Source organism: Schistocerca americana, chromosome 7 (assembly GCF_021461395.2).
Source record: "Schistocerca americana isolate TAMUIC-IGC-003095 chromosome 7, iqSchAmer2.1, whole genome shotgun sequence".
Taxonomy (NCBI): Eukaryota; Metazoa; Arthropoda; class Insecta; order Orthoptera; family Acrididae; genus Schistocerca; species Schistocerca americana.
In genome coordinates this window covers 540,641,565-540,668,960 of record NC_060125.1, presented here as the reverse complement: position 1 = coordinate 540,668,960, position 27,396 = coordinate 540,641,565, and the positions used below count along the sequence as shown (strand labels likewise).

At 38.3% G+C, this 27,396-nt stretch overlaps 1 protein-coding gene and 1 long non-coding RNA gene across 5 annotated transcripts in view; one reads left to right on the top strand and one right to left on the bottom strand.

The window, feature by feature from the left end:
* The window catches only part of LOC124622353 (phosphomevalonate kinase), a 70,437-nt gene extending 60,269 nt beyond the window's left edge, over positions 1-10,168 (top strand). For all 3 annotated transcript variants that reach the window (XM_047148029.1, XM_047148030.1, XM_047148031.1), the window contains exon 4: positions 9,647-10,168. In XM_047148029.1, the coding sequence (XP_047003985.1) occupies positions 9,647-9,798 (152 nt within the window). In that variant the 3' untranslated portion in view covers positions 9,799-10,168. The remainder of the gene's footprint in view (positions 1-9,646) is intronic.
* Positions 965-26,860, bottom strand: LOC124622356. Of its 2 annotated transcripts, XR_006980624.1 has the most exons (3): positions 26,646-26,860; positions 2,785-2,997; positions 965-2,667 (listed from the first exon to the last, which is right to left on the bottom strand). It is a non-coding gene; the product is annotated as an uncharacterized LOC124622356 (long non-coding RNA). The 2 variants fall into 2 exon arrangements; XR_006980623.1 differs by lacking the exon at positions 2,785-2,997.
* Between the last annotated feature and the right edge of the window lie 536 nt (positions 26,861-27,396).

Sequence of the window (27,396 nt, the reverse complement as noted above, 5' to 3'; positions counted from 1 at the left end):
TTACTTATTGAACTGCCCTCGTATATGGTAAATGGCACACCACCATTGATAAATATAGACTTTGGACAGAAGTATGTTGCTAAGGCAGGATATTCAAAATTTCTGGGTGTGTGCACTGATGGGAAATTTAAGTGGAAGAAACACATTGATGGTCTGCTGAAATGTTTAGGTTTAGCTACTTATGCTATTAGTGTTATTGCAAATTTTGGTGGTAAACATATTAGTAAGTTGGCCTCCTATGCCCATTTTCATTCATTGCTTTCATATGGAATCGTATTAAGAGAAAAAGTATTCATTGCACAAAAGCATGTAATCAGAATAATAGCTGGAGCCCACCCAAGATCGCCTTGCAGATATTTCTTTAAGGAACTTTTGATATTCATGACATCTTCACAGTACGTATATCCAGTTATGAAATTTATTATTAATACTCTATCCCAGTTCAAAAATAATAGCAAAGTGCATAGCAACATTACAAAAAAGGACGCTCTTCATTGTTCTGGATGAAACCTGCCTTTGGCACAGAAAGGGATGAATTATGCTGCCACAAAAATCTTTGGTCATTTGTCAAATAGCATTAAAAGTCTGACAGATATCCAACCAGCTTTTAAAAACAAATTAAAAGAATTGTTGAATGAAAACTCCTTCTACTCAATAGATACATTTTTAGATATGATGTAGTAACTGATAAAAAAGTGTCAAGAAAACTTACCATATGTTAAACTGACACATTCCACATCATTACAAATTGTCATATTCATGATCTGTGGTACAAGTATTAATGTAATGTAATGTAACATTATTCTTGTAGCATCTCCTAATGCAATACTTTGCACATTTCTGCGGTGCTCTCTCACTTAATAAAGAAACTTGTGATAAAATACACAGCTCTTCTTTGAGTCTTCTGGATCTTCAACTCGATAAGTGACTTAGACAAATGAGTAATAATCAAGACTCACAAAGATTTATATTTTTTAAGCAATTTCTTTTATTGACATGTTACAGGATTCTCCAGTGAATCTTATACTGGGGCCTGCCTTCACAACTATTTGTATATGATTGACTCATCTTAAATTGCTCTGGGTGATTACCCCTAACTGTTTGATGGATATGACTAGTATTACTTATTTTTAACTATTCTATAATCAGATTGTATAAAGTCTTTTCACATTCTTTAAGCAGACAGTATAAAGTCTTTTCTTACATTACACTACATTTCCTTGTTTTGAGGGTCACCTTCTAGTTTTGTTCATATCCAGGTTGTCCGTTTCAGAACAGGATACTAGTGATGTAGTTTTATGATACAGAATTGAATTATCTGTAACATAGAGCTATTGGTTCCTTAATATATTTTGTGAATAATAATGGTCATAGCACATTTCCCTGCTTCAAATATGTTACTTTCAATTCTGGTGAAGTCTGCTTGTTGTGACTATATGTGAAGTTCGTTTTGCCAAAAGATGTTCATCAGGATTCCATACCTGCTCTTATTTTTTTCCTAAGAATGTATTCTGTTTTAGTAATTCACAGTTCAGAATGAAATTCAGAGCATTCTAAAAGTCACTCACCCACACATCATGTTCTGTAAATCCCATCATGAAGGAGAACATCCAGTGGTATGGACTGAGTCAACGTACTCATAAACAAAGAGAAGCAGTCACTACAAGTTTACTTCTGTAACATATAAAAACAACAAATTATAACTGGAACTAATGTACTCACACTGACAATTGTGGTAATTACTTCTAGATCACTTAATATATGATTTTTATGAGAAAAACATCTACCTTTAAAAAGGCAACTGCTCCTGTTGTGAAAAAGATCAACTTCTGTTTTTATACTTCAAACATAGAATTTATGTATCTTTGCATAACAAATTATCAGCTGTCGGTATATTGACAACATCAAAGATATGTTTAATACAAACATAAGAGTTAAGTGGAATCAGGGTAATACCTGACCACACAATATACAACTCACAAAATAGACTTGAACACAGTGCTTTCAAACATCGTCAGATTAGTAAACAACATTAATTGGTGGCATACATTAACACCAACCGTCAAGCGTTTGCATATCAAACTGTAAATGTGACTGTTTATTCATTTGTATTCTCCTTTCTTTTGCTATGATGAAAATCCATAAGCAATACTGTGAAATCCAAGAAATTATCAATTCAACAGTGCAGACACAACTCATAATCTCGGTGGAGAATTAGCTTCTGCAGCAAGCATAACACTTTCATGTCAGTGCGCAGATTAAATTCCAGACATAATTTGAACTACACTCCACCTGCAGGTGATCTTGTGAACATCTGCTATAAATGCTGCCTCCAAACTTCTGTCCATGGTAACACTGTGCCAAACCCACGGCATCAGTTTCACAGGGAAACAGCTCCTCTGCTGTCACACAAGACTTGCTACCTCTTGCATGCACTGGAAACGACAAGACAATGAGCCAGTCCATGTACAGCACTTTAAAGCCTCATACCATGACCCCACTGCCTCTTAACAGGATGCCAGGGAAGGTGTTGCCATTAGACACGGCCTCGGTATCATTGAATATCAATAGCGGACAAGCTCAGTGAAGATCCTGCTGTGTTTCTTACATCAATTCCAGACACCATTCCGTCCATAACCAACTATGTGTCACTTCCCACCTGAAAAACTAAACCAACAGACATTACTATCATGCATTTTCCATCTTGACACATGATTTCCTTGTGAAAGCAGTAAACCATAATCATAAAATTATTTAATTGGATAGATAAAAAAATCTACTCACCAAGTGGCGGCAGAACACGCACATTGGCAAACTTTCAGAGCCAATGGCTCCTTCTTTAGGCAGAAGGGTTGAAGGGTAAGGAAGAAGGGTGAAGGAAAAGGACTGGAGAGGTCTAGGAAAAGGAGTAGATTTCAGGAAAGTCTCCCAGAACCGCAGGCCAGGCAGGAAAGACTGATTGTCAGCTGCATTGGTCGAGATTTGGAAACCTGAGAGCTGAAAGGTGGAAGACAGGATAATATGCAGACAGAGATTACTGCGTACATCATGCATGAATTAATAAGATTGAAGAGCTAAGTGCATTGTAAGCAACAGAGGTGGGAGGGGGGGGGGGGGGGAGGATGAAAAATAGATGGGAAAGACAATTAAAGATGTAGAAAACTAAAATGGAGTGAAGCAAACAGTAGTTATAGTGAAAAAAATGCGGAGACAGAAGGAGTTAATGTAGATCAAGGCCAGTTGGGTGGTGAGAACAAAGGACATGTAGTGCTAGTTCCCACCTGCAGAGTTCTGTGAAACTGGTGTCTGGGGGGAAAGCCAGATGGTGCGTGTGGTGAAACAAATGCCGAGGTCACGAATGTCATGTTGTAGAGCATGCTCTACAACAGGATATGTATTGAAATGCAGCAAGGTGCTGTTGTTTACCCTTTCATTACTATCCACTACTCTGTCATCTAAGTAATCTTCGATTGTTTAATATGCATTACTTATGAAGAATGTTTTAGCTATCTTTTTAAACAGATGTAGTTTAGTAATCTTTTTCATTTCCATTGATAATTTATTTTACAATTTATCCCCAATATAATATGCTGTTTTGAGGTTTTTTTTCTCAGTAAATGTAATTCCAAACTGGCTCTTGTTCCATGATTATGTATAAAACTGTTAGTGCAGTATTGAGTAATATTTTCCCTGATATGAACCACAAAATGGTTCAAATGGCTCTGAGCACCATGGGACTTAGTTTCTAAGGTCATCAGTCCACTAGCACTTAGAACTACTTAAACCTAACTAACCTAAGGACATCACACACATCGTCTAAGGTCCGGCCAGTATGGTCACAAGCCCAGGAGAGGCGCTGCAAGAGGAAAGGCAGGATTCGAACCTGCGACCGTAGCAGTTGCGCGGTTCCAGACTGTAGCGCCTAGAACAGTTCGGCCATGCAGTAAGGATGCCCAACTTTTTAAATAGCTCTTTAGAGTGAGTCAGATTGCTACTTCACTTATTATTCTTATGGCCCCTTTCTGCAGTTGAAAACTGAGGCCATGTAGCTGCCTTTGATCGCCAGAAAAGAATTCCAAAGAGAAGACTTGAGTGTATGCAGGCATAGTATGTCACCACAATACAGTGGTTGTTACAAACTGATGCTAACACCCTAAGACCATAACATCTGCTGACATCCCCTTTGTATGTTTGTATATTGTTTGTATATCTTTGTATGTTCATTCCATGTTAGCTGACAATCAATGTTCATTCCTAAAAACTTTGTGTTTGCTACACGATATTTAGATTTATTATCTTTGCTTAAAGTGACAGAGTTTCTTCCCTTCTTTATGGTGAAGTGGTGAAGTACATACTGTTTGCTTTGTATATGTTCAACACTAATGTATTACATACTGCCCAATAATAAACATACTTAAGGATTTCATTTGCTCTCTGTAATACAAGTTCTGATGTTTTATGAGTGGCTATGATGCTGGTGTCATTGACAAAGAGAACTTTTGGTCCATGTCTTACCTTACCTGGAAAGTCATTTATACAGGGTGTTACAAAAAGGTACGGCCAAACTTTCAGGAAACATTCCTCACACACAAAGAAAGAAAATATGTTATGTGGACATGTGTCCAGAAACGCTTACTTTCCATGTTAGAGCTCATTTTATTACTTCTCTTCAAATCACATTAATCATGGAATGGAAACACACAGCAACAGAACATACCAGCATGACTTCAAACACTTTGTTACAGGAAATGTTCAAAATGTTCTCCGTTAGCGAGGATACATGCATCCACCCTCTGTCGCATGGAATCCCTGATACGCTGATGCAGCCCGGGAGAATGGCATATTGTATCACAGCCGTCCACAATATGAGCACGAAGAGTCTCTACATTTGGTACCGGGGTTGCGTAGACAAGAGCTTTCAAATGCCCCCATAAATGAAAGTCAAGAGGGTTGAGGTCAGGAGAGCGTGGAGGCCATGGAATTGGTCCGCCTCTACCAATCCATTGGTCATCGAATGTGTCGTTGAGAAGCGTACGAACACTTCGACTGAAATGTGCAGGAGCTCCATCGTGCATGAACCACATGTTGTGTCATACTTGTAAAGGCACATGTTCTAGCAGCACAGGTAGAGTATCCCGTAGGAAATCGTGATAACGTGCTCCATTGAGCGTAGGTGGAAGAACATGGGGCCCAATCAAGACATGACCAACAAGCCTGCCCAAACGTTCGTAGAAAATCTGTGTTGATGACGTGATTACACAATTGCATGGAGATTCTCGTCAGCCCACACATGTTGATTGTGAAAATTTACCATTTGATCACGTTGGAATGAAGCATCATCCGTAAAGAGAACATTTGCACTGAAATGAGGATTGGCACATTGTTGGATGAACCATTCGCAGAAGTGTACCCGTGGGGGCCAATCAGCTGCTGATAGTGCCTGCACACGCTGTACATGGTACGGAAACAACTGGTTCTCCCGTAGCACTCTCCATACAGTGATGTGGTCAACGTTACCTTGTAGAGCAGCAACTTCTCTGATGCTGACATTAGGGTTATCGTCAACTGCACGAAGAATTGCCTCGTCCATTGCAGTTGTCCTCATCGTTCTAGGTATTCCCCAATCGCGAGTCATAGGCTGGAATGTTCCGTGCTCCCTAAGACACCTATCAATTGCTTCGAACGTCTTCCTGTCGGGACACCTTTGTTCTGGAAATCTGTCTCGGTACAAACCCACCGTGCCACGGCTATTGCCCCGTGCTAATCCATACATCAAATGGGCATCTGCCAACTCCGCATTTGTATACATTTGCACTAACTGCAAAACCACGTTCGTGATGAACACTAACCTGTTGATGCTACGTACTGATGTGCTTGATGCTAGGCCTGTAGAGCAATGAGTCGCATGTCAACACAAGCACCGAAGTCAACATTACCTTCCTTCAATTGGGCCAACTGGCGGTGAATCGAGGAAGTTCAGTACATACTGACGAAACTGAAATGAGCTCTAACATGGAAATTAATCGTTTCCGGACACATGTCCACATAACATCTTTTCTTTATTTGTGTGTGAGGAATGTTTCCTGAAAGTTTGGCCATACCTTTTTGTAACACCCTGTATACACAGAGGTGACAAAAGTCTTGGGATACCTCCACATATTGTGTCGGAAGTTCCATGCGGCTTTTCGCGGATGATGCTGTAGTATACAGAGAAGTTGCAACATTAGAAAATTGTAGCGAAATGCAGGAAGATCTGCAGCGGATAGGCACTTGGTGCAGGGAGTGGCAACTGACCCTTAACATAGACAAATGTAATGTATTGCGAATACATAGAAAGAAGGATCCTTTATTGTATGATTATATGATAGCGGAACAAACACTGGTAGCAGTTACTTCTGTAAAATATCTGGGAGTATGCGTGCGGAACGATTTGAAGTGGAATGATCATATAAAATTAATTGTTGGTAAGGCGGGTACCAGGTTGAGATTCATTGGGAGAGTGCTTAGAAAATGTAGTCCATCAACAAAGGAGGTGGCTTACAAAACACTCGTTCGACCTATACTTGAGTATTGCTCATCAGTGTGGGATCCGTACCAGATCGGTCTGACGGAGGAGATGGAGAAGATCCAAAGAAGAGCGGCGCGTTTCGTCACAGGGTTATTTGGTAACCGTGATAGCATTACGGAGATGTTTAATAAACTCAAGTGGCAGACTCTGCAAGAGAGGCGCTCTGCATCGCGGTGTAGCTTGCTCGCCAGGTTTCGAGAGGGTGCGTTTCTGGATGAGGTATCGAATATATTGCTTCCCCCTACTTATACCTCCCGAGGAGATCACGAATGTAAAATTAGAGAGGTTAGAGCGCTCACGGAGGCTTTCAGACAGTCGTTATTCCCGCGAACCATACGCGACTGGATCAGGAAAGGGAGGTAATGACAGTGGCACGTAAAGTGCCCTCCGCCACACACCGTTGGGTGGCTTGCGGAGTATCAATGTAGATGTAGATGTAGATGTAGATGTAGATTGTGTCAGACCACCTTTTGCCCAGCGTAGCGCAGCAACGTGACATGGCATGAACTCAACAAGTTGTTGGAAATCCCCAGCAGAGATATTGAGCCATCCTGCGTCTATAGTTGTCCATAATTGTGAAAATGTTGCCAGCGTAGGAATTTGTGCACGAACTGACCTCTCAATAATGTCCATAAATGTACAGTGGGATTCTTGATGGGTGATCTGGGTGGTGAAATCATTCACTCTAATTGTCTAAAATGTTCTTCAAACCAATCATGAACAGTTGTGCCCCAGTGACATGGTGCGTTGTTATCCATAAAAATTCCATTGTTGTTTGGGAAAATGAAGTCCATGAATAGCTTCAAATGGTCTCCAAGTAGTCTAATATAACCATTTCCAGTCAATGATTGGTTCAGTTGGATCCATTGGAGGATCCATCTATTCCATGTAAACACAGCCCACACCATTATGGATCTACCACCAGCTTGCACAGTGCCTTGTTGACAACTTGGATCCATGGCTCATGGAGTCTGCACTACACTCAAACCCTACCATCAGCTCTTACCAACACATTTAAACAGGCCACAGTCTTCCAGTCGTCTAAGGTCCGGCCAGTATGGTCACAAGCCCAGGAGAGGCACTGCAAGAGCGAAGGCACTCACATCGGTTGTCTGCTGCCATAGTCCATTAGTGCCAAATTTAACTGCACATACATTCATAGTATGTCTCAAATTGATTTCTGCATTTATTTACTCAATGTTGCTTGTCCATTAGCACTTACAACTCTACACAAATGCTGCTGCTCTCAGTTGTTAAATGATTGTTGTCATCCTCTGTGTTGTCCGTGGTGAGAGCTAATGCTTGAAATTTGGTAATCTCAGCACACTCTTGACACTGTGGATCTAGGAATATGGAATTTCCTAACAGTTTCTGAAATGGAATGTCCAGTGCTGACTCCAGCTACACAATGCAAAAACAAAATTGAAAATATCTACTGAAACACCAGAGAAAATGCACATAACAACTCTTACAAGAGGCATCTCATATATGCAGACTGAAGCGACAAATAAAATTTTGTACCAAGGCCAGGAATCGAACCCAGGTGTCCTGCTCACTATGCAGATGTGCTAACACTCCGCCACCCTGGCACACTGGTTGTGCACAACTGAAAGGAGCAGGAGACGCAGGTTCAAATCCTGACCTAGGTAGAAATTTTCATTCTTCGCTTCAGTCTGCATGTGTACACCATAGATGTTTGAGACTTGAAAAGGCCTCTGGAACCGTATAGTTTCATTTGTCTAACAATTGTTTTACTAAAAATTTATCATCATCAGACAAGTGAATTATGTCCACCATTTGCGCCCTGTTTTCCAGGTAAGACTGAAACCAGACATTTGCATTCCTCTTATACGTAGTGCCTATGGCTTGCTCAATAATATTTTATGGACGTAGTGCCTATGGCTTGCTCGATAATATTTTATGGACAACAGTGTCAGAAGTCATGAACAAGTCTAAGAAAATGCCTGTAACACAATCATCCCTATCAGAAGCTTCAAGTAACACTTTTGTGAACTCTGCAATGACCAGTATTGTACATCTCCCATTTCGGGAATCAAATTTTGCTTCACTGAAGAGGCTGTATTTACTCATGTACCTTAGTAATCTCTCTTTGATGATAGCTTAAGTTACTTTTGAGAATGAAGGCTGCAGTGAAATTGGCCTGTAGTTTTCTGTACTTTCCATGTTACCTTACTTCAGTAAGGGCACCAATCATGCATGCATTTGGTACTCTGGGAAAACACCTGAATTAAGGGACTCATTCATTGTGTTAATTGATGGTGCTTGTATGGTGTGTACAAGTACGCATGCCTTCGGAACAGAGACGGGAGCCTTATCTATGCCTGCTGACTCCTAACTTTTTTGATCATTGTACTGTCTTTCTCATTTGAGGGAAACAAATCATTGTGATGTGTAAATCATTGTGGGTGCTACATGTGTTTTAAGAAGATGTTGCTGGAGCTTCTCTGAAATACCAGAGAAATAATCATGTACAAAACTTGCTAATTCATGAGGACTTGCTATTATTCTACCTCCACCTGTGATTTGTATGTTGTTGTACTTGGCTACCTTTTCCACTTTCTTGTTTTATAACATACAACAATTTGCTTTAATTTTCTGTAATATATATTATTTTGTCATTGAATTTAAACTGTAAGTTATTGTTATTTATTTTATTTATTTATTTTAGTGTTTACTCCTTATCTTCTGTTTATAACTCTACGAGCCATTAGACAAAAACATCTAGTTTGTGCTTATATAAATGAGTGATTGTTAGCATACAAAAGCGGCAGGCAACTAGTTCCCTCCAGTGGAATAATAAATGGCACATGGACTCAATCGAATAACTAATAATTGCACTATCTTTCAAGCTTTTGTCCTATTTAAATAGTGAAGTTACCGTTTTTCAGAGTACCGGTGCAGGTGAGTGGTCGCTTGTTCTCATTTTATATGTACAATGTGAAAGTTCTGTTGTAAAATTCCCATGACATTAAAGATTAAAATCATTAGATATTACAGATTTTATCCCATTATCCATACAGATTAACTATAAGTGATGTGCTTCATTTCATGTGACAGGTATTGATGATGCTGTATCTGAGTGTGGCCTTGATTCCATTACTGATTGGAACTGGACAATTTCCAATAATGGTAAAGGCACAGAAGAAATAGAAGCTATTTTACAGAACATCGTGCAGTGGGTAAACTCTGCAACTTCAGCGACTCGATGACAACCTTCTGGCGCAAATTATAGAATAAGTGTTCAGCTATTCATCTTGTCTTTTGCCTAAAACCTCCATCAGTCCAGTGTATCAGATGATTCATTAGAGCATGTCGGGCATAAAATGATGTAGTGTGACCATTGTTAAAGATACTGGTTGTAAATTCGTTTGATCATTTGATGCATCAGCGGTAGCATTGTGCAGGTATAAGATTGCGGTACATTTGAAATTTTAGGTTTTTTAGGCAGACATTCCATAAATTCTTGGTAGTATTTATGCAAGGCACTGGAAAAACATTTTTTGTAATAAAGTGTATAGTGTTAAAATGTACTGTTTGAACTGTGCAAAAAAGATTTTAATAAAATGTTTCAAAATTTTTTTTAGTGATTTTGATGTTTTCGGTTGTCAAATAGTATGTCCTATCATAATTAGAAAATTCTGAATGTTATTTTATGTGGTGGACAGTTGGTTGTTCTAGTTTTGAGCACCATGACACAAAGTAATACGCTTTTAGTCAAGCTGTATTATCAGAATGGGGAATGTGCTAGTTCAGCGTTACAATCCTATCGCCATAGGAAGGGGATTCGAACGGGTCAAGGTCCGTTGACAAATGCAGCTGTGGCGAGAATGATTTCGAAGTTTGAAGCCACGGGTTGTTTAGACGATAGACCCCATAGTGGCTGACCGAGCACAAGGTGTAATGCTGCTGAGACAGTTCAGGAAGAAATGGAGACTGTAGCGGGTTCGTCTATGCACGGGGAAGTCAGAGCTCGTGCAGTCGCACATCACACCGGCATTCCATACACCACTGAGGTGTACCTTCCGATGCTATTCGTACAAAATCCATCGGCATCATGAAATGTTACCTGGCGATTTAGTGAAGTGGAGGGCATTTGCTGTGCGGGCATTTCAAAAGATGGGGGAAGATGATGATTGGTTGAGTAACGTGTTGTGGACCAACGAAGCTCGTTTCACGCTCCAAGGGTCTGTCAGCGCCCACAACTGCAGAATTTGGGCTACCAAAAATCCTAAAACTGTCATGGAAAGTCCATTGCACGACGAGAAAGTCACGGTATGAGTTGGATTTACCACATCTACTGTTATAGGGCCTTTTTTCTTCGAGGAAATGCGTGATTCTGGTTTTGTAACTGCTACTGTGACGGGTGAGAGGTACGCCGATATGTTACAGAATCGCATCGTCCGGAGCCTGGCTGATAAACACCTGCTGGAATGTACGATGTTTATGCAGGATGGCGCTCCACCCCATATTGCTAGACACATGAAAGATCTCTTGCACGTGTCGTTTGGTGGTGATCGTGTGCTCAGCCGCCACTTTCGTCATGCTTGGCCTCCCATGTCCCCAGACCTCAGTCCGTGCGATTATTGGCTTTGGGGTTATCTGAAGTCGCAAGTGTATCGTGATCGACCAACATCTATAGGGATACTGAAAGACAACATCCGACGCCAATGCCTCACCATAACTCCGGACATGCTTTACAGTGCTATTCACAACATTTTCCTCGACTACAGCTATTGTTGAGGAATGATGGTGGACATATTGGGCATTTCCTGTAAAGAACATCATCTTTGCTTTGTCTTATTTTGTTATGCTAATTATTGCTATTCTGATCAGATGAAGTGCCATCTGTCGGAAATTTTTCGAACTTTTGTATTTTTTTGGTTCTAATAAAACCCCATGTCATTCCAAGCATGTGTGTCAATTTGTACCTCTCTATCTACATTATTCTGTGATTTATTCAGTTTTCAGATTTATACTGACTTTTTGATCACCCGTACATACATAGTTTTTGTGTATTGTTGGCTGCAAAAGGCAGAAACATGCTTTGTTGGTGCTGCACATTTTAGGGATTTTGTTAAATTCAAGCTGCAATGTTCTACTTTGGCATGCCATTGTGGACGTTGGCACAGAGACTAATAAATGAAAAATCTGTGCAATTTGCACATTTGTTTATATATAAAAGCCAACTTCTGAATTTACTTTTGTGTAAGACAGCGTGTGCAAGATTTGTGTGCCGATTTGAAATACATATTTTACTGTTCTCATCAGTTCTGCATAATCTTCCACTGATTGTATCAAAACACATTTGAATTGTGATGTATTGCAAAAATTCTAACATTCGCAAGTGTCGTGAAAAACTCTTAATGTTATCGTCAGTTGTAGGCTTTAACTTATTTGTGCTCTTTTAAAATTGTTGAGCGCAGTAGGTCTATCATTGTTGCAAACAATCATTCTGTAATTTCATTGTGTGATTACGTGAGAAGTAGGGTATTTTTGAGAATTTTGGATGCTTACAAATCATTGTTTTAAAGTGTTATTACTTGATATTTTTTTAAAAATATGATTGTTTCACATATAGTACCTCCGAAGCTAGTTTTAGTTGCTAAATGAAGCTGTATTGTGAGAATATTTGCTGTTTGTAAATGTAACTGTGTTCTTTAGACTTAATAACAGCCCACATCTAACTGAACAAAATACAATTTTTTTTAAATTTTTTGTGAAGATTGAGTTACGCCAGTGTTCCTTTGACCAATAAGCAGGGAAGAACTGTTACACACTATTAAGTCATTAAAAAATAAATGTTCAGCTCGAGTTGATAATATGCCAGACTATATCATAAAAATATCAGCAGAATGTACACACACATCCCTGCTAGACATCTGCAATTATCCACTATCAAGTGGTATCTTCCTGCAGCACTTAAAAACTGGAAAAGTTACAAAACGGTCCTCAGTAGAAGATGGTCAACTATAGATCTGTGTCGTCAGGCTTTTTAAAAAGCATTGAAAAATTAGTTCTGTCACAGTCAACCAACTTTTTTAACAACAGGATGTCAACATGGCTTCAGGCCACAGCACAGTACTGAAACAGCCACTTTCACCCTCGCAAATCGTATTTTATATGCTGGGGATGATCGCAGAAATGTTTCAGGGGTTCTCCTTGATTTAACCAAAGCCTTTGATCTAATAGATCATGAAATTATTCTGAGAAAGTTAGAGTGTTCTAGTGTAAGAGATCTTCCAAGTACATGACTGAAATCCTACTTAGAAAATCGCTCTCAGATAAGAGAGGTCAAACATATGAAGAAGGGAAAAAAAAAAAAAAAAAAAAAAAAACACCTGAAACTCCAAGCTTATCACTGGAAACCTTCCACATTAACCCTTGGTGTACCCCAAGTCTCAGTTTTATGTCCCTCTCTCTTCTTAGTTTTCATAAATGACTTGCCCCTACATGTTCAACACTCTGAACCAGTTCTATTTGCAGACGATACCAGTATATTTGTTGAAGGTGAAAACGAAAGGGCTCGTAATCTGTATGCCAAAGACGCAAATGGAAAAGATTTCAGAGTAGTTTGTGAGGAATAAGCTAGTGGTAAACCTTCAAAAAACAGTCGCCACACACTTCCGTATGACGCAAAATAAAAATCATTATGAGGATAATGAAAAATGCAAACAGCTGAACATCGTGTAAACCGTTCTTGAAAGTACTTGGGATCCTAGTCCTACCATGTTTCTATATATTTGAGGTTCTCATGTATGTAAAAAAGGTGCATACTAAAAAAGGAAAATGTATTTATACAAAATAAAACTGTACATGAATACCATACAAAGTAAAATAATGATGAACATAGCAATCATTGGTATAACACCCTGTACAAGAAAGATGTATATCACTCATGATCACAGCTGTGTAAGAGGGTGGCAAGTTACTTCAAGGCCATTAACAAACCATATCTTTTAAAAATCTGTAACTTTATATTCTCTGGAAAACTAATTTTACTCAGTATCACAGTATCTTGGAAACTGAATTTGTAAATATACTGCACAGCTGATGCCAAGAAGCTGTCTCCTGGTAAATATGTACATACAAGTACTGAAAAATGACAGTGCAAAAGTGCTAAGTTGCATGAGGTATATTGAACTGCATTGTATTATATGTTAAACATATAACACTTAACAAAAGAAAATTATGTAAAATGCATATTTTAAGAATTTTTCTCTGTTGTAAAATATGCTTACATGAATATCATACAAATGATTCTAGCAAATAATAATACTAAATATAACAATGTTTAAATTAATGAACTTTTGTCCAAACTCTATGGTGTAATGTATGTACCTCAAATATATCAGGATGTAAAATAATTAAAAAAGTAATGGATTTTTCCAGATTGTGGAACACAGAACAAACACAAAACAAAACAGTAACACAGCACAGTAAAAATACAATATTATTCCAGCAGATACATAATTTTTAGCTTTATCCACAAAAGTTCTTCTTTCAAGTCTCTTGTATCTCAAACATTCTAAAAATTCTGCTACTGAATAGAACCAATAGCAATGATCTAGTACGAATTCCCTTAGGGTTTTACAAAAGTATGTGTATGATGATATGAGTTTTATCTTATGTGGAAGACTATTGTAAATTTGTATACCACTGTTTATTGTGGAAGTGATGTAGGCTGGAAGTGGGAGGATTGACAACTTTTGAAAGAGGGTTTGCAAGAATGTTTGTTCAGCATGTTGCATTGCTTTTACAGTTCTTTTCTGGATTAGGAAAATAAGTGAACTAGGTGGTGTATTACCCCAGAATTTAATTTCACACTGTAGGATGCTATGGAACTGAGCAAAGTAGGCGATTTGGACAGTGCTAAAAATCGCTTTAATGGAGATTAATCATATGCTATAACATACTTTTTTGGTGTTTCATTTATTTTGTTTGTATGTGTATGCCATTTGAAGTTATATGCTGGAAAGCTTTGTTTCCAGAGAAGATGAAAGTTGGTTGGAGTTTATTGACACACTGGTGTTGCATGCATCACCTTTTAAACAGAAATTTAGGGGTGTTTATCAGTAGTTAATTCCCCTCAAACCATCTGTTTAGCTGTGCTGTAGGTTTATTTAAAGCTACTTGTAACTGACTTGGGGTGTTCCCTGTAATAAGGATGCTTGTGTCATCTGCAAAAAAAAGTATTTGTTTGTGACTCAGTGTTTAGGTCCAAATTCTTTATATACGGGAGAAAGAGGATTGGTCCAAGACTGGATCCCTGAGGGCCTCTCTCTTTTTCTTCAAATTTCTGCATCTGAGAAACATATCCTAGTATTTTTCTTTAGTTCATGTCTTGTCTGTATTTTCTGCTTCCTGTTCTTCAAGTACAATGTGAACCACTTTAGTGCAGTACCTCTAATGTCATATACTTGGCATTTGTCCAGCAGTATGTTGTGGCCCAGTATGTAAAAGGCTTAACCTAAGTGGCACTTTATTTTTTGCCCATTGTTTGTAGAGCATGGTGCACAAAATTGTAGATAGCACCACTTGTTGATATATTTTTCCTGAATCCATGCTAATTATCAGTGACAATTTTGTTCTTCTCTACAAATTTCAGTAACCTATTATACATTACTTATTCTATGATTTTACTAAAACCTGATAATAAGGAAAGTGGTCTATAGTTTTCTACATTTGATTTGTCTCCTTTTTTTATGAATAGGGACCACTTTAGCAATTTTTAAACAGTCTGGAAATGTGCCCATCAGAAAAGATGAATTGACTATATCTGCAAGAGGCAGTGAAGTGTTGGTAATACATTGCTTTACGACACAATCAGGAACGCTATCATTTCCTGATGCCATTTTCTTAAGAGTTGGTGCAGCACATATGGTTTCACCTGGAGTTGTTCCACAAACATAGTTGAAAGAGGAACATGAGTGCACTTTGCCTTTCTTTCTCTTTCCAGTATCTGTTTTGCCACTGACCATTAAATTATTTGTGATATCTGTGTAGTAACACCTGAAAAGATTTGGGTTGTGTTTGGGATCAATTACACCCTTGTCCTCATGGTTCAGAGTGATATTTTCCATTTTAAGGAACACTTTATTTGCTTCCTTTTTATTAACTTCCATACTGCTTGGATTTTATTTTATTTGCTGACGCTGTTACGAACTTATCATTGGCTTCTTTTGTGCCTGGCATATTACTCTTTGTAGGTGTGAAAGTATTTCTGAAGGTAGCTATTCAGAAGTGGGGGTATGTTATTTTTTCTCCTTTATCAGAGTAATTCTCTTTTCCTTGCTGTTGATATTTTCATACCTATTGTTATCCATGTCTTTGCTTTCCGAGTTGTGCCTTTTATTACTTGTGTTTTAAGAGGGAATGCAATTTCAAGGTAATCACTAAAGATGCTAGAGAATTTCTCAAACGAGTTATACAGTAAAAACATGGCTAGAAATGGAAATCATAAAGTGAATATTGATAAATTTGAAGGGCCTGATAATTGTGGGAAATGGGAATGGCGTATCTCTGATGCTGTTCATATGAACTTGAAACATTATTATTGGTAATCTGTGCTCTTGCCTTAGGAATCAAGTGAATAGAAGGCAGCATATGCAGAATTGCAAAAAAATGATGCAGACACTACAGGTTTGGTAACAAGTGCCCTAAATCAGTTAAACTTGTGTTGAGCTGCGAAAGTACAACCCAATCGAGCTCAGGTGAAAGCTTATATTGCAGAAAAGAATAATATATTCAAAATTGCAGATGTTGAGAGACTTACACATGAGGCAATAAACAGCATCTCAACTGGGACACCGTTACGGAACCATTCGTCATAAATATTGCTGAATCTGATTCATCTACGTGAGACAGCAAAGAAGATGGTGTTGATTTCTTGCTGTGACGTATGTAAGTACCAGTTACTGCTACTTATGACTATATGTGTGACTGTGCCTGCAGCAACATAAAAAAATTATTAGTGGCTCAAGTTTCATCTTTGACCTCGTAACCATGCCATTTTCTTCATAAGACGTATTTCGTTCAGTTAAGAACACATACTATAACGCAGTAGCAGGTTGAACAATGAAAGAAAATTAGCTTGTAGTAACACATCTGATATCCTTATGGTCACAAATTACTAAAACTTGAAAATGCTTTAGATTATTCGATCACTGTGGTTGCCTAATGTAAGCAATGCAATAATTTGTTTCATTAACGAAACAAATCGTTGTAGTTCATAAGACAGGAACATTAGACATTGACAGCATTTAAAGAAAGAATGAAGCTACATCACGATTGACAAAATAGTGTGTGTATTGAGGTTGAAGCTCTTCCGTCTGTGTTTGATTTATAAATAAATTGGTCTTTTGGAAGGGGTCCTCATCGCGCAAAACACAATTGTTTGTTTTTGTGCTATCACCCAGAGACGTATCGTTGAGGTTTCAGCATCATTGCTGGGCTTTCATTGGCATTCTGTTATACGAAAGAAAAATATTCGTTATTACTTACTTAAATTAGAGTTTTTAAGAAAGTTTTTACAAACAGCATAAAGTTTTGCATGTATACCTTGTTACCACATGCAGTGATTTTCCTGTTTTTTATGTTTTCATTACAGCTGTTTTACTTTCAGAGTCTGTCGTCTTCAACCACATAGAACTTAATGTAGAGAAATTATTTATCTCGATATTTTATACGATTAGGAATGTTGTCATTGAGTTCAACATTAATTAAACTTGTGTGTGTGTGTGTGTGTGTGTGTGTGTGTGTGTGTGTGTGTGTGTGTGTGTGTGTGCGTGCGTAAGGATTCTCGTTACTAAGAATGCAGTTCTTAAAGTTCACTGTGGAACACTGTTTATGCTAGCGCGTCGTCAGCTGTCTCAGTGCGTGAAGTCCGTGAACTGACGGAAGGAAACTGGCAGCGTCGCAACGTATCTTCCCTCCCTCTCTGCGCAGACGCACGACGCAACCCGCCTTCGTAACTGCACTCCACTCCAGTGGTCATATACATATGACATGACAATAACATGAAATTAACAGAATTCCTGAAAGCTGAAGCCTCTGAATTTTCTGATGAAGATAAATTATAGATCGGAAATTTTTAGTGTCCCTTTTTACATATATAACATACAGATTTTGTCATAGAGTAGTCAATATAATTATATTGACGTACCGTTAATGCATTTAGTCAAAGAACATTGAACATCGAAATAGACAAAATGTTTTATATGGGCCCCATGCAAGTGCCAATTTGTCCTCAGCCAGAACAGCTACAATACACTGAGGTGACTTATACAGCTGGCGGTAGTATCGTGTACGCAAGGTACAAGGTAGTGCTTTGGCAGAGCTGTTGTTTGTACTCAGGTGAATGTGAAAAGGTTTTCGAGGTGATTACAGCCGCACGACAGGAATTAACAGACTTTGAATGCAGAACGCAACTTGGAACTAGACAAATGGGACATTCAGTTTCAGAAATCGTTTGGGAATTCAGTATTCCGCGATGCAGAGTGTCAAGAGTGTGCCAAGAATACCAAAATTCAGGCTTCACCTATCATTACGGACAACGCAGTGGCCAACTGCCTTCACTTAATGATAGAGCAGCAGTATTTCTGTAGAGTTGTCAGTGCGAACAGACAAGCAACAGTGCGTGAAATAACCGCAGAAATCAATGTAGGACGTACGATGAACGTGTCCGTTAGGACAGTGCGGTGAGATTTGGCGTTACTCCCACTGACAATCTCGAGTTAACACATAAACATGGAGTGAGCAACTATATAGCAGATAGAACTAGGGAATTAAATTTTAGTTGGAAACAAGTCACCCATAGGGATGTGTCTAAAATAATTGCAAAATTGAATAACTCCAAAACCGAGGATTATTACGGTTTCTCTTATGCTATATTGAAACAAATCCCAGACAATATTGTCAACGTTAACTTATCTCATAAATTGCATCCTTGAGGAGGGAATCTTTCCAGATTGTTTAGAAATGACTATCACGGTTCCAATCCACAAGAAAGGAGACAGAGACTGTCCAAATAACTACAGACCAGTTTCGATTGCCCCTATTTTATCAAAGTCATTGAATATTGCATGAAAACACAACTATTGAAGTACTTTGAAACGAACAATTTATTTAACAATGCTCCATTTGGATTTAGGACAGGTAAATCAACCATTAAAGCCGTAGACAATATCATCAGCGAGATTGTTACCAATTTCGAGCTACATTTAATTACTTGTATTACACTCTTAGACCTCAGTAAGGCTTTCGACATTATTTCCCATGAGATCTTATTTCCTAAGTTAAAACTATACGGAATAAAGGGCTCACAGTTATCGCTAATAGAATCGTACCTTGATAACAGACAACAAATGGTCATAATTGAGAACCAACTATCAGACATACTCAAAATTGAAACCGGAGTTATTCAAGGGTCAGTAATTCGTCCATTTCTCTTTCTAGTGTATACCAATGACCTCCTACATAAGTTGCCAGACAAAGCAATTCTATATGCTGACGACATCACCTTAATAACATCAGATGGAAATCTGGAAACTTTACAGGACAAAAATACAGACATGGTAGAAAACACCACATAGTTGCAAAGCAATAAATTGGTCTTAAATGACAATAAAACAGAGGCAATATATTTTCATTTGAGTAAGTTGAAACCAGAAGGGACGGTAACCACATCTGTCAAACTGCTAGAAATGTATTTAGACCCAAATTTGAACTGGGGCGAACATACGCAACAACTGTGCAAGAAACTGTCCAGAGTAATTTTTTTACTGCGCAAACTTAGGACTTGTCTCAGTAAGAGCCAAATGTTACAGGCATACTATGCTTTTTCCCAGTCGCACCTGGTCTATGGCATAATACTTTGGGGGAACTCTTCAGGGGCTCAGTTTTTAAGTGGCAGAAGAGGGCAGTTAGGGGTATAAAGGACTTACCCGACAATGAATCATGCAGACCAGTATTCAGGGAGCTGAAAATAATGACTCTCTCTGAAATATTCATATACCACTGTCTGATAGACATCAAAGAAAACCAGAGTAACTTCACAGTAAGGGGGGAGATACATTCACACAACATAAGAAATAAATGTTACATTGCAGTCATGGACTGTGTGGCTGGTCCCGGCGGAGGTTCGAGTCCTCGCTCGGGCATGGGTGTGTGTGTGTGTGTGTGTGTGTGTGTGTGTGTGTGTGTGTGTGTGTGTGTGTGTGTGTGTGTGTGTGCTTAGGATAATTTAGGTTAAGTAGTGTGTAAGCTTAGGGACTGATGACCTTAGCAGTGAAGTCCCATAAGATTTCACGCACATTTGAACATTTTTTTGCCTCTCCTGGTCTCGTGACCATATCGGTTGGACCCTTGACGTCTGGAAAACCGTGGTCTGGTAAGATGAGTCTCGATTTCAGCTGGTAATAGCTGATGGTAGGGTTCGAATGTGGCACAGACGCCATGAAGCCATGGACCCTTGTTGTCAACAAGGCACTGTGTAAGCTGGTGGTGGCTCTATAACGATGCAGGCTATGTTTACGCGAAATGAACTGGGTGCTACAATGTGCAATGTCACAGGGACACAACTGTTCGCAACTCGTTTGAAGAACATTCTCAGATCGTGCACAAAATCCTACACCAGCAACACTTTCACAATTAGGGATAGCAATAGAGTCAGCATTGGCTCAATATTTCTGCAGGGGACTTTCAACCACTTATTGAGTCCACGCCCCATCGAGCTGCTCGGAGATACCCGTGACTTTTACCACCTCAGTGTATGAAGTTCGACTGAAAAAGTGTTAGGATTTAGGAAAAAACCAGTGACGACATCGTCATTACAGGCTGTGTTCAAAATTAGCTGTATGTGTTGAGTATGTGTGTTGTTAGCCCAGAAAAGAGTAATCGTGTGGCATCTTCACGAAATATTACATTGTGCCACGAAAGATATGGACTTCAAAAGAACCAACACGTGAAGAACATCTTGAAGAAACTCGGGATCAATGTAGGAGCTTGTAAGGGTGAATTCTGTGATGGTCGTGCATTAGGAAAGGTGCATAGAATGCCATTGAAACAACGAGCAAACCACTCCACCGTTACTAGCGTATTAATCCACGCAGATGCCAGTGGATCAAAGGGCACAGAATATTGGTGTTCGATATTATGTATGTTTTAAAGACGATTTCAGTAAATTTCTTCGAATTTTCTTTCTGAAGCACAAAAACAGAGTGTGCAATGTGCGTAAACCATTTTTAAATGAAACTCAAACCAAAGGACAGTCTGTTAAAAATGTAGATGTGATAGAGGCACAGAATTTAATAACAGTAGAGTTCATGAAAGATTTCTGAGTTGCGGAATTATGTTGCAACATGAAATGAAAAGAGTCAGTTAGCTGATATTTTGATGAAGCCCCTTGAGTGAGTTCAGGGGCTGATCCAGGACGGACTCCAGTGGAGAGAGGTGAAAAAATTTTCCAGTGATCTGAAGTTGTTGTATATTCCTACTTAACTAAACTGCTAATGATGCTTTGCGTTACCAATAACCAGATTATGAAATTTACGCCCGTTGTGTAAATCGAAAAAAGTGCATCATTTTTAGTAATAACATTTTTAATTTGAAAATAAACAGTCTATCTTTAATATCTGAATACAAAGTGCTGGACATAAACTTTAGAAATTTATGATACTTAAATTAAAGAACAACAACGATCGAAAGATTGTCTTACATGTCAATGCGGCGCATTAATTTCTCACTATGGCGCACCTCTCAATTATGGGGTAGGTCTTAACACTAACATTTCTGTGAATCTAAAGCGAATCTAACCCTGTCAGTCGATCCATATTCGGCCTTATATACAGTGGGAGGACAGAAATATGAAAACAATAAAAACACAACATATTACCATGCCTGACAGGTGGTAGGAAAGCAGCTGACATTCAAAATAAATTCCAGATGCCTTGGAATCTATAGACACGGGTGCTGTATAGTTTTCAAGGGAATCTTATACCAAATCTGCAAAATAGTTGCACGTTCGGGTAACAGTGATGGAGGTGGATAGCGATTACGCACCCTCCTCTCCAAAGCAGACCACGACGACTCAATATCAATTACACCTGGTAACTATGGTAGTCAGGGGAGATGCTACAATTCCTGCTCATGATCAAAAAACCAATCCTGTATATCAAACAGGGGTTCTGTCGTCTCAGTATATGGCATCACTGTTTGGGGACAAACAAATGTACCATGGGACTGACCTGATCAATCAAAATGGTCACACACTCCTTGGCAGTTATGCGACTTTGCAAAGTAACTATGAGTCTCATGGAGTTCCACAATGTTGCTGCCTAAATCATCACTGAACGCCTACCATGTTTCACTACTTGGACGTAAACCGAGCCAGAAGTTGGAAACAGTGTGAAACAAGACTCGTCCAAGCCAATGACTTTCTTAAATTGCTGCACAGTTTGGTGCTGAGAGTTGACGGGTGCGACTTTCAGTTCTGTAGTGACTTTTGCAGCTATAACCAGTGGATTGTTACACTGTCCACAGCTCCTTTCTACTATCCTCCATTTCTGTAATTCTCTTTGACTATTTTTCTTTTTCAAATGGCAACATCACAGGATTTGATGAAAAAAGGATCATGTTGTGTCAGTTTCAGTCTACACATATAGTCTGTCACTCTACCTGACTTCTCACTAAAGATTTCACAGTAATTCCACAAATCTTTGTCTAAATCATCTCTTTTTTGTGATACTCAAATTATCTGCTGTGTTTATTTTATCTGGAACTAAATGTGAAAAGCTGTCATAAAACAAATGGTTGTTATAAAACTCATCATCCTGCTCAATGTAATTTCTATCATCAAAAACTTCAACACCACTTAATTGATTCATAATTTTCCCAGTCAAAACTGAAACTGGCTTTAACTATCCAGTCCTTCACTAACAAAATGTGTTCATTCAGACCAGCTACCACTAGACGACCTTGTTCAAAAGTAAAATTATCAACTGAATGAAATTAAAGCTTGTCTACTAATCAGTTTACTAAATTTTCCTGTGGCTCCTTTAATTCTAATATTGGCGATAGGAAATCCTGTATAACATTCAATGTTGTTCCATCTATCTCTGAACTTAACAGAAATAAAAAACACGAACAGGACTACCAGTAGCTACTAAACAAATCCTTTTCCAAGTAACAATAGAAGTCCCAATCTATGGGCTACCAGGTATCTTATGCTTATCAATATTTTCATCTTCTGCTAGTAAATCAGCTTCAATCTCCTTAAAATTTAAATCAGTGTTCAGCTGTAGTTCACTAGCTGCTGTAGGTTGTATCACTCTCAGTGACAACTTACAACTTAAGTGTGTATCTTCTAAAACTGACAAATCACTCTCAAATGTGTATGTGTGTTGACTAAGCGAAAGAATCTGACTGCCTGTATCTAAAGTATTAGAAGATGTTTGTGTGTGTTTACATTTGGTAGCGAAATTAAAATATGTATCACAAACAGTATTACAATTAACTTCAGCATAATTTGATCTGTTCAAAACTTCAAGCGTGTTGTCACTGGTCTGCCTAATTTTCTCATTTTTATTACTGCAGCTGTGTAAGGTCTCACTGACATTAATGGGGATTAGTTGACTCTCAGGCACCTTCTCAACTAACATCAAAGTATCATCATCAAGTTATATAATCTTTCAACTTACTTCATCATCCAACATTTCTACAAAAATCATACCATCTAATTCATCACAGAGGAATGGATCAGCAACAACATACGTAGTATTATCACATCTACTAAAATCATCATCAAAATAATCAATATTATTACTATCATCAATATGAACATCTCATTCTACTTCGAAACTCTTTACAGCTAAATCATCATCAATATCACTTGTATTTGTGCCGGCAGACATACAGGCAGAATCAGTTATCAAGTTATCATTCTCTTTGGTACAAGATTATCAGCTTCTGCCACATCTACCTCAGATAAGACTGACACTACATCATCATACAACAAACTGGCTAAACCATATTTATCAAAATCATTACATACAACATCATTTTTAAAGACACACTGATCATCAAGAAGACTAGTCAGCTCAAACTGATTTCCTACTATTCTGTCATCTTTGCTCATCTCTTGTAGCGTGCAGTCCCAAAATTCATTCCCTGAATTGACTGTGTTTACCCAGTAATCACTACTGTGTCTGCTGCAGTATCTGTAATCTGAACTACATCTAGCTCTTCTCCTCTTAGCCCAGTTTCTAGCAGTTCTTCTCACCTCAAACCGACAGGCATCCAGTGAGGTGGTTATCTGTTTTCCTGACTGTTACTACTATTCTTGCTTGATCTGTTGTCATTTCTCCTCTCCCTATTATTACTCTCATTATTTTTGTGTTTATTACTAATATTATCATTATTCCCATTCTGAGTGTAATGGTTATTATAACTGTTATATCCTCAATTATTATTATTATTATTATTGTGCCTATTGTTTTTATGGTGTTGACAGGACCCCCCCCCCCCCTATCCACCCACCCACACACCCACACACACACGTTGAAATTGGTGCACTCTATGACTGTGGCTGTTATTTGACCTGTCATCTGTCATTATTTTTCTAGGAACAATCCAGTTTGTCAAAATATTTAAGAAATTCTTCTACCAAATCGTCTGGCCCACAGACCAGACCCCATTGTACACAGTAAGGCAAGCTCCATTTCAGTGCGTCAGTATGTATGAGCTAATGTAATGGCCTTTCAAGGTGCACTAATGTCCTAAGCGGTCTTCCACAAAATTTGCACATCATCATATTTCTTTCATGACATCTCCTACCATTTAGAAATTGTATCTAAAGTCTGGCCTGTTTATTTACTGACCAAAATTTGTTAAAAATAATCTTTCAAAATTGGCAAAAGTAATTTCTGAGATGACATGCTTTTTAGGCCAATGGAAAGCTTCTCCATCCAGAAAACACTTCACTACTCTAATTTTAAGCGTTTCTGGCATACTAGATGTGAAGCTGTTCTTGCGCTGGTATATAAAATCCATGGGATGCAATTTAAAATCTCGTGAGAAAACACTCAGTGTAACACTATTACAATTATTTACAAACATGCTGCCGCTACCATAAGTGCTACTAAACATATTTGTTTCCAAACCGCCTACACTGGAGTTGACTGTTTGAAGATTTTGAGCAACTGTGTAAACTCTATTGTTAATGGAAGCAGTTTGTCTGTAACAAGCACGGAATTTAATTTTTCCTAAGTATAATTAGTACAGTATAGTTTTGAATTGTTTTGAAATCGGATTTTCTCCTACTTAACTCGTCAATGACAATATTTTCGATCATTAACCGATTTTAATTCAACATGTATGAATTTCTTCAGACAATCGAACTCCAACTCTACAACATGTAGTAGTTCATTAGTAGCATCTAATATTTTATTTGCTGCAACAGTAACCTACTTAATTCACTTTAGGCTATTATTTTATTTTTTTGCACATTACATCTACTGTTTTAAATTTTTGGTCCATATTTTTACAAACATTTTTAAAATTATTATACATTTTTCTATTTTATTCTGATAATTTAATATCTAGTAGCTGAGAGAGCTGTTCAATTGGTGGCTGGGGTGGCCGAGCGGTTCTAGGCGCTACAGTCCTAAGTTCTAGGAGACTGATGACCTCAGAAGTTAAGTCCCATAGTGCTCAGAGCCATTTGAACCAGCTGTTCAATTAAATTAACTGGCTATCCTATCTGCTGATAACTTTGAAATAGTGATGATAAACTGCTGGCTGTATATCCCTGATTCTGCTCTGGAAAATTTAATGTTGGAGGCGATGTGTGTAGCTGACATCCATATATGGTCATCACGCATATTTGGTCTAAATTACTTTCACACATATTGGTGAAACTCGTTATCAAAAAAAATCACGCAAAAACTCTTTCACTAATAAATTCCTTCAGAAATGTCACACGCAGTATTCTCTAACTAACTATAAGGTATGGACAGTGAAATCACTTCCTACTATCAAATTCTTTAATCACTGAAACCAGAGAAAGAAAAGACAATCAATAAATGTACTCACATGACAAAAATTCATGGTCTGGCGATGGTTCACTCTTTTCTGTGTACACTTTTTGCCAGCTGGGTCTGTCCATATCCAAAGTCAGGTACAGCACTTTTTGCAACCAATTATTGTACCCGAAACTCAACATGAATTAACACGTGTACACACTTATACACATCTGATCTCCTCCACCACATTAAAATATTAAAATGGAACTGCTGACAATGAAGAAGTCAGTGTGGTTTTGGATGTGTGTAATACGGATTGCTAATAAATGAAATATTTTCAGTCTTATAAAAGTTGAAAGTTTATGTCAAACGTTATACCAAGTTTCACAGCCACAATGACAAAGTGAACCACAAGAATTTAAAGAATGGGCCTCCACCAGCTGAGATGCAACTGTCTCAACAAATTGACTGAACTGAAAAATGCAGAACTGCTCATTAATTTAGAGATGAAATATTGTCACCAAAATGTTTGTGACATTTACATAACTTGTAGATCTTTATTCTTGAGAAGTAGCTTCCCTGCAAATACTCCTGAGTTCTTGAGCTGTGTTGCTGTGCATGCAAAACTAATCATGTAATTTACAAAATAAATTCCTGGTGCAGATTTACCACAAAATTACTTTAGTCACACGCTAGATATTTGGCAGAGAAAAATTTGCAAGCAAAGTTCTACATGCTGTGCTGCTGATAATTGGTAACAAACTGACTCTCTGCTGTATGAAAACTGGTAGTATTTATATGATTTGCAAAATCATTTTCAATCAGAATTTACAAATTTTAAGAAACAGCAATTAAAAGTCTGTAACAAAATTAACTCACATTCATAGAAAAATAACGAAAATAATGCTTTAAAATTTTGTGTGGTCATGGACATAATTTCATTAAGAATTCCGAAGTAGTTTGCAAATTTCCATAAAACAGTAGTACATATTACGTATCAGTTAATCACAGTCAAAATAAAGAACAAAAAGTATTCTTACCATGTGTATGACTTCCAAGTAATGTGTTTATCAAAAATAGCTGGCCAATTTGCCAAGTATAAATTTGTAAACTGCAAGATACACTTTCTTTATGTAAGTATATTCGGGTTTTGATAAATATCATTTAACAGACTCAGTGTAGTTGCAAGTTTAGATCAATAAGTTAGTAATAATTTAAAACAAAATATTCCTAGTGTGCTGGCGAAAGCTGTCGCCAGCACTCCGATTGACAAAGAGGCTGTGACAAGATCCACAGTAGGCACTATAGCAAGCGAGCCTGTCAGGAGAGAGGGCAACAACAGACTCGTTAACAACCCGCCGCCAACGCCGTCCCGACCGCCAGTATTTAGATCGCCGCCGCAGACCGGAGAGCCCAGTCAGTTATTCAGTGAGTCATCGTGTCGAGTCATCAGTCACAGCCCAGTCATTTGCAGTCGCAGGTGTAAGTAGAGTCTCAGTCTCAGGCAGCACATAGCGACCAGAGTTGTGTGTACAGCAGGACTTGTACTTCACCAGCAGTGAGGCTAACGTGGACTATTACAAAAGCGCTTGTACCACAACAACTAGCTCAAAGATATGTAATCTCTTATTATTATGAATAAAGAACCCTGTCGATACCTGCGTGCTGTTATTTTATAGAATGTGGATACCATCCACCAAACATTCTTTCCTTGCTTCCCATGACAAGCCTCCAGTGACAACGAAATGACAGAACTGGTGATGAGTATAATTCAGTTCAGATTTTGCTTGC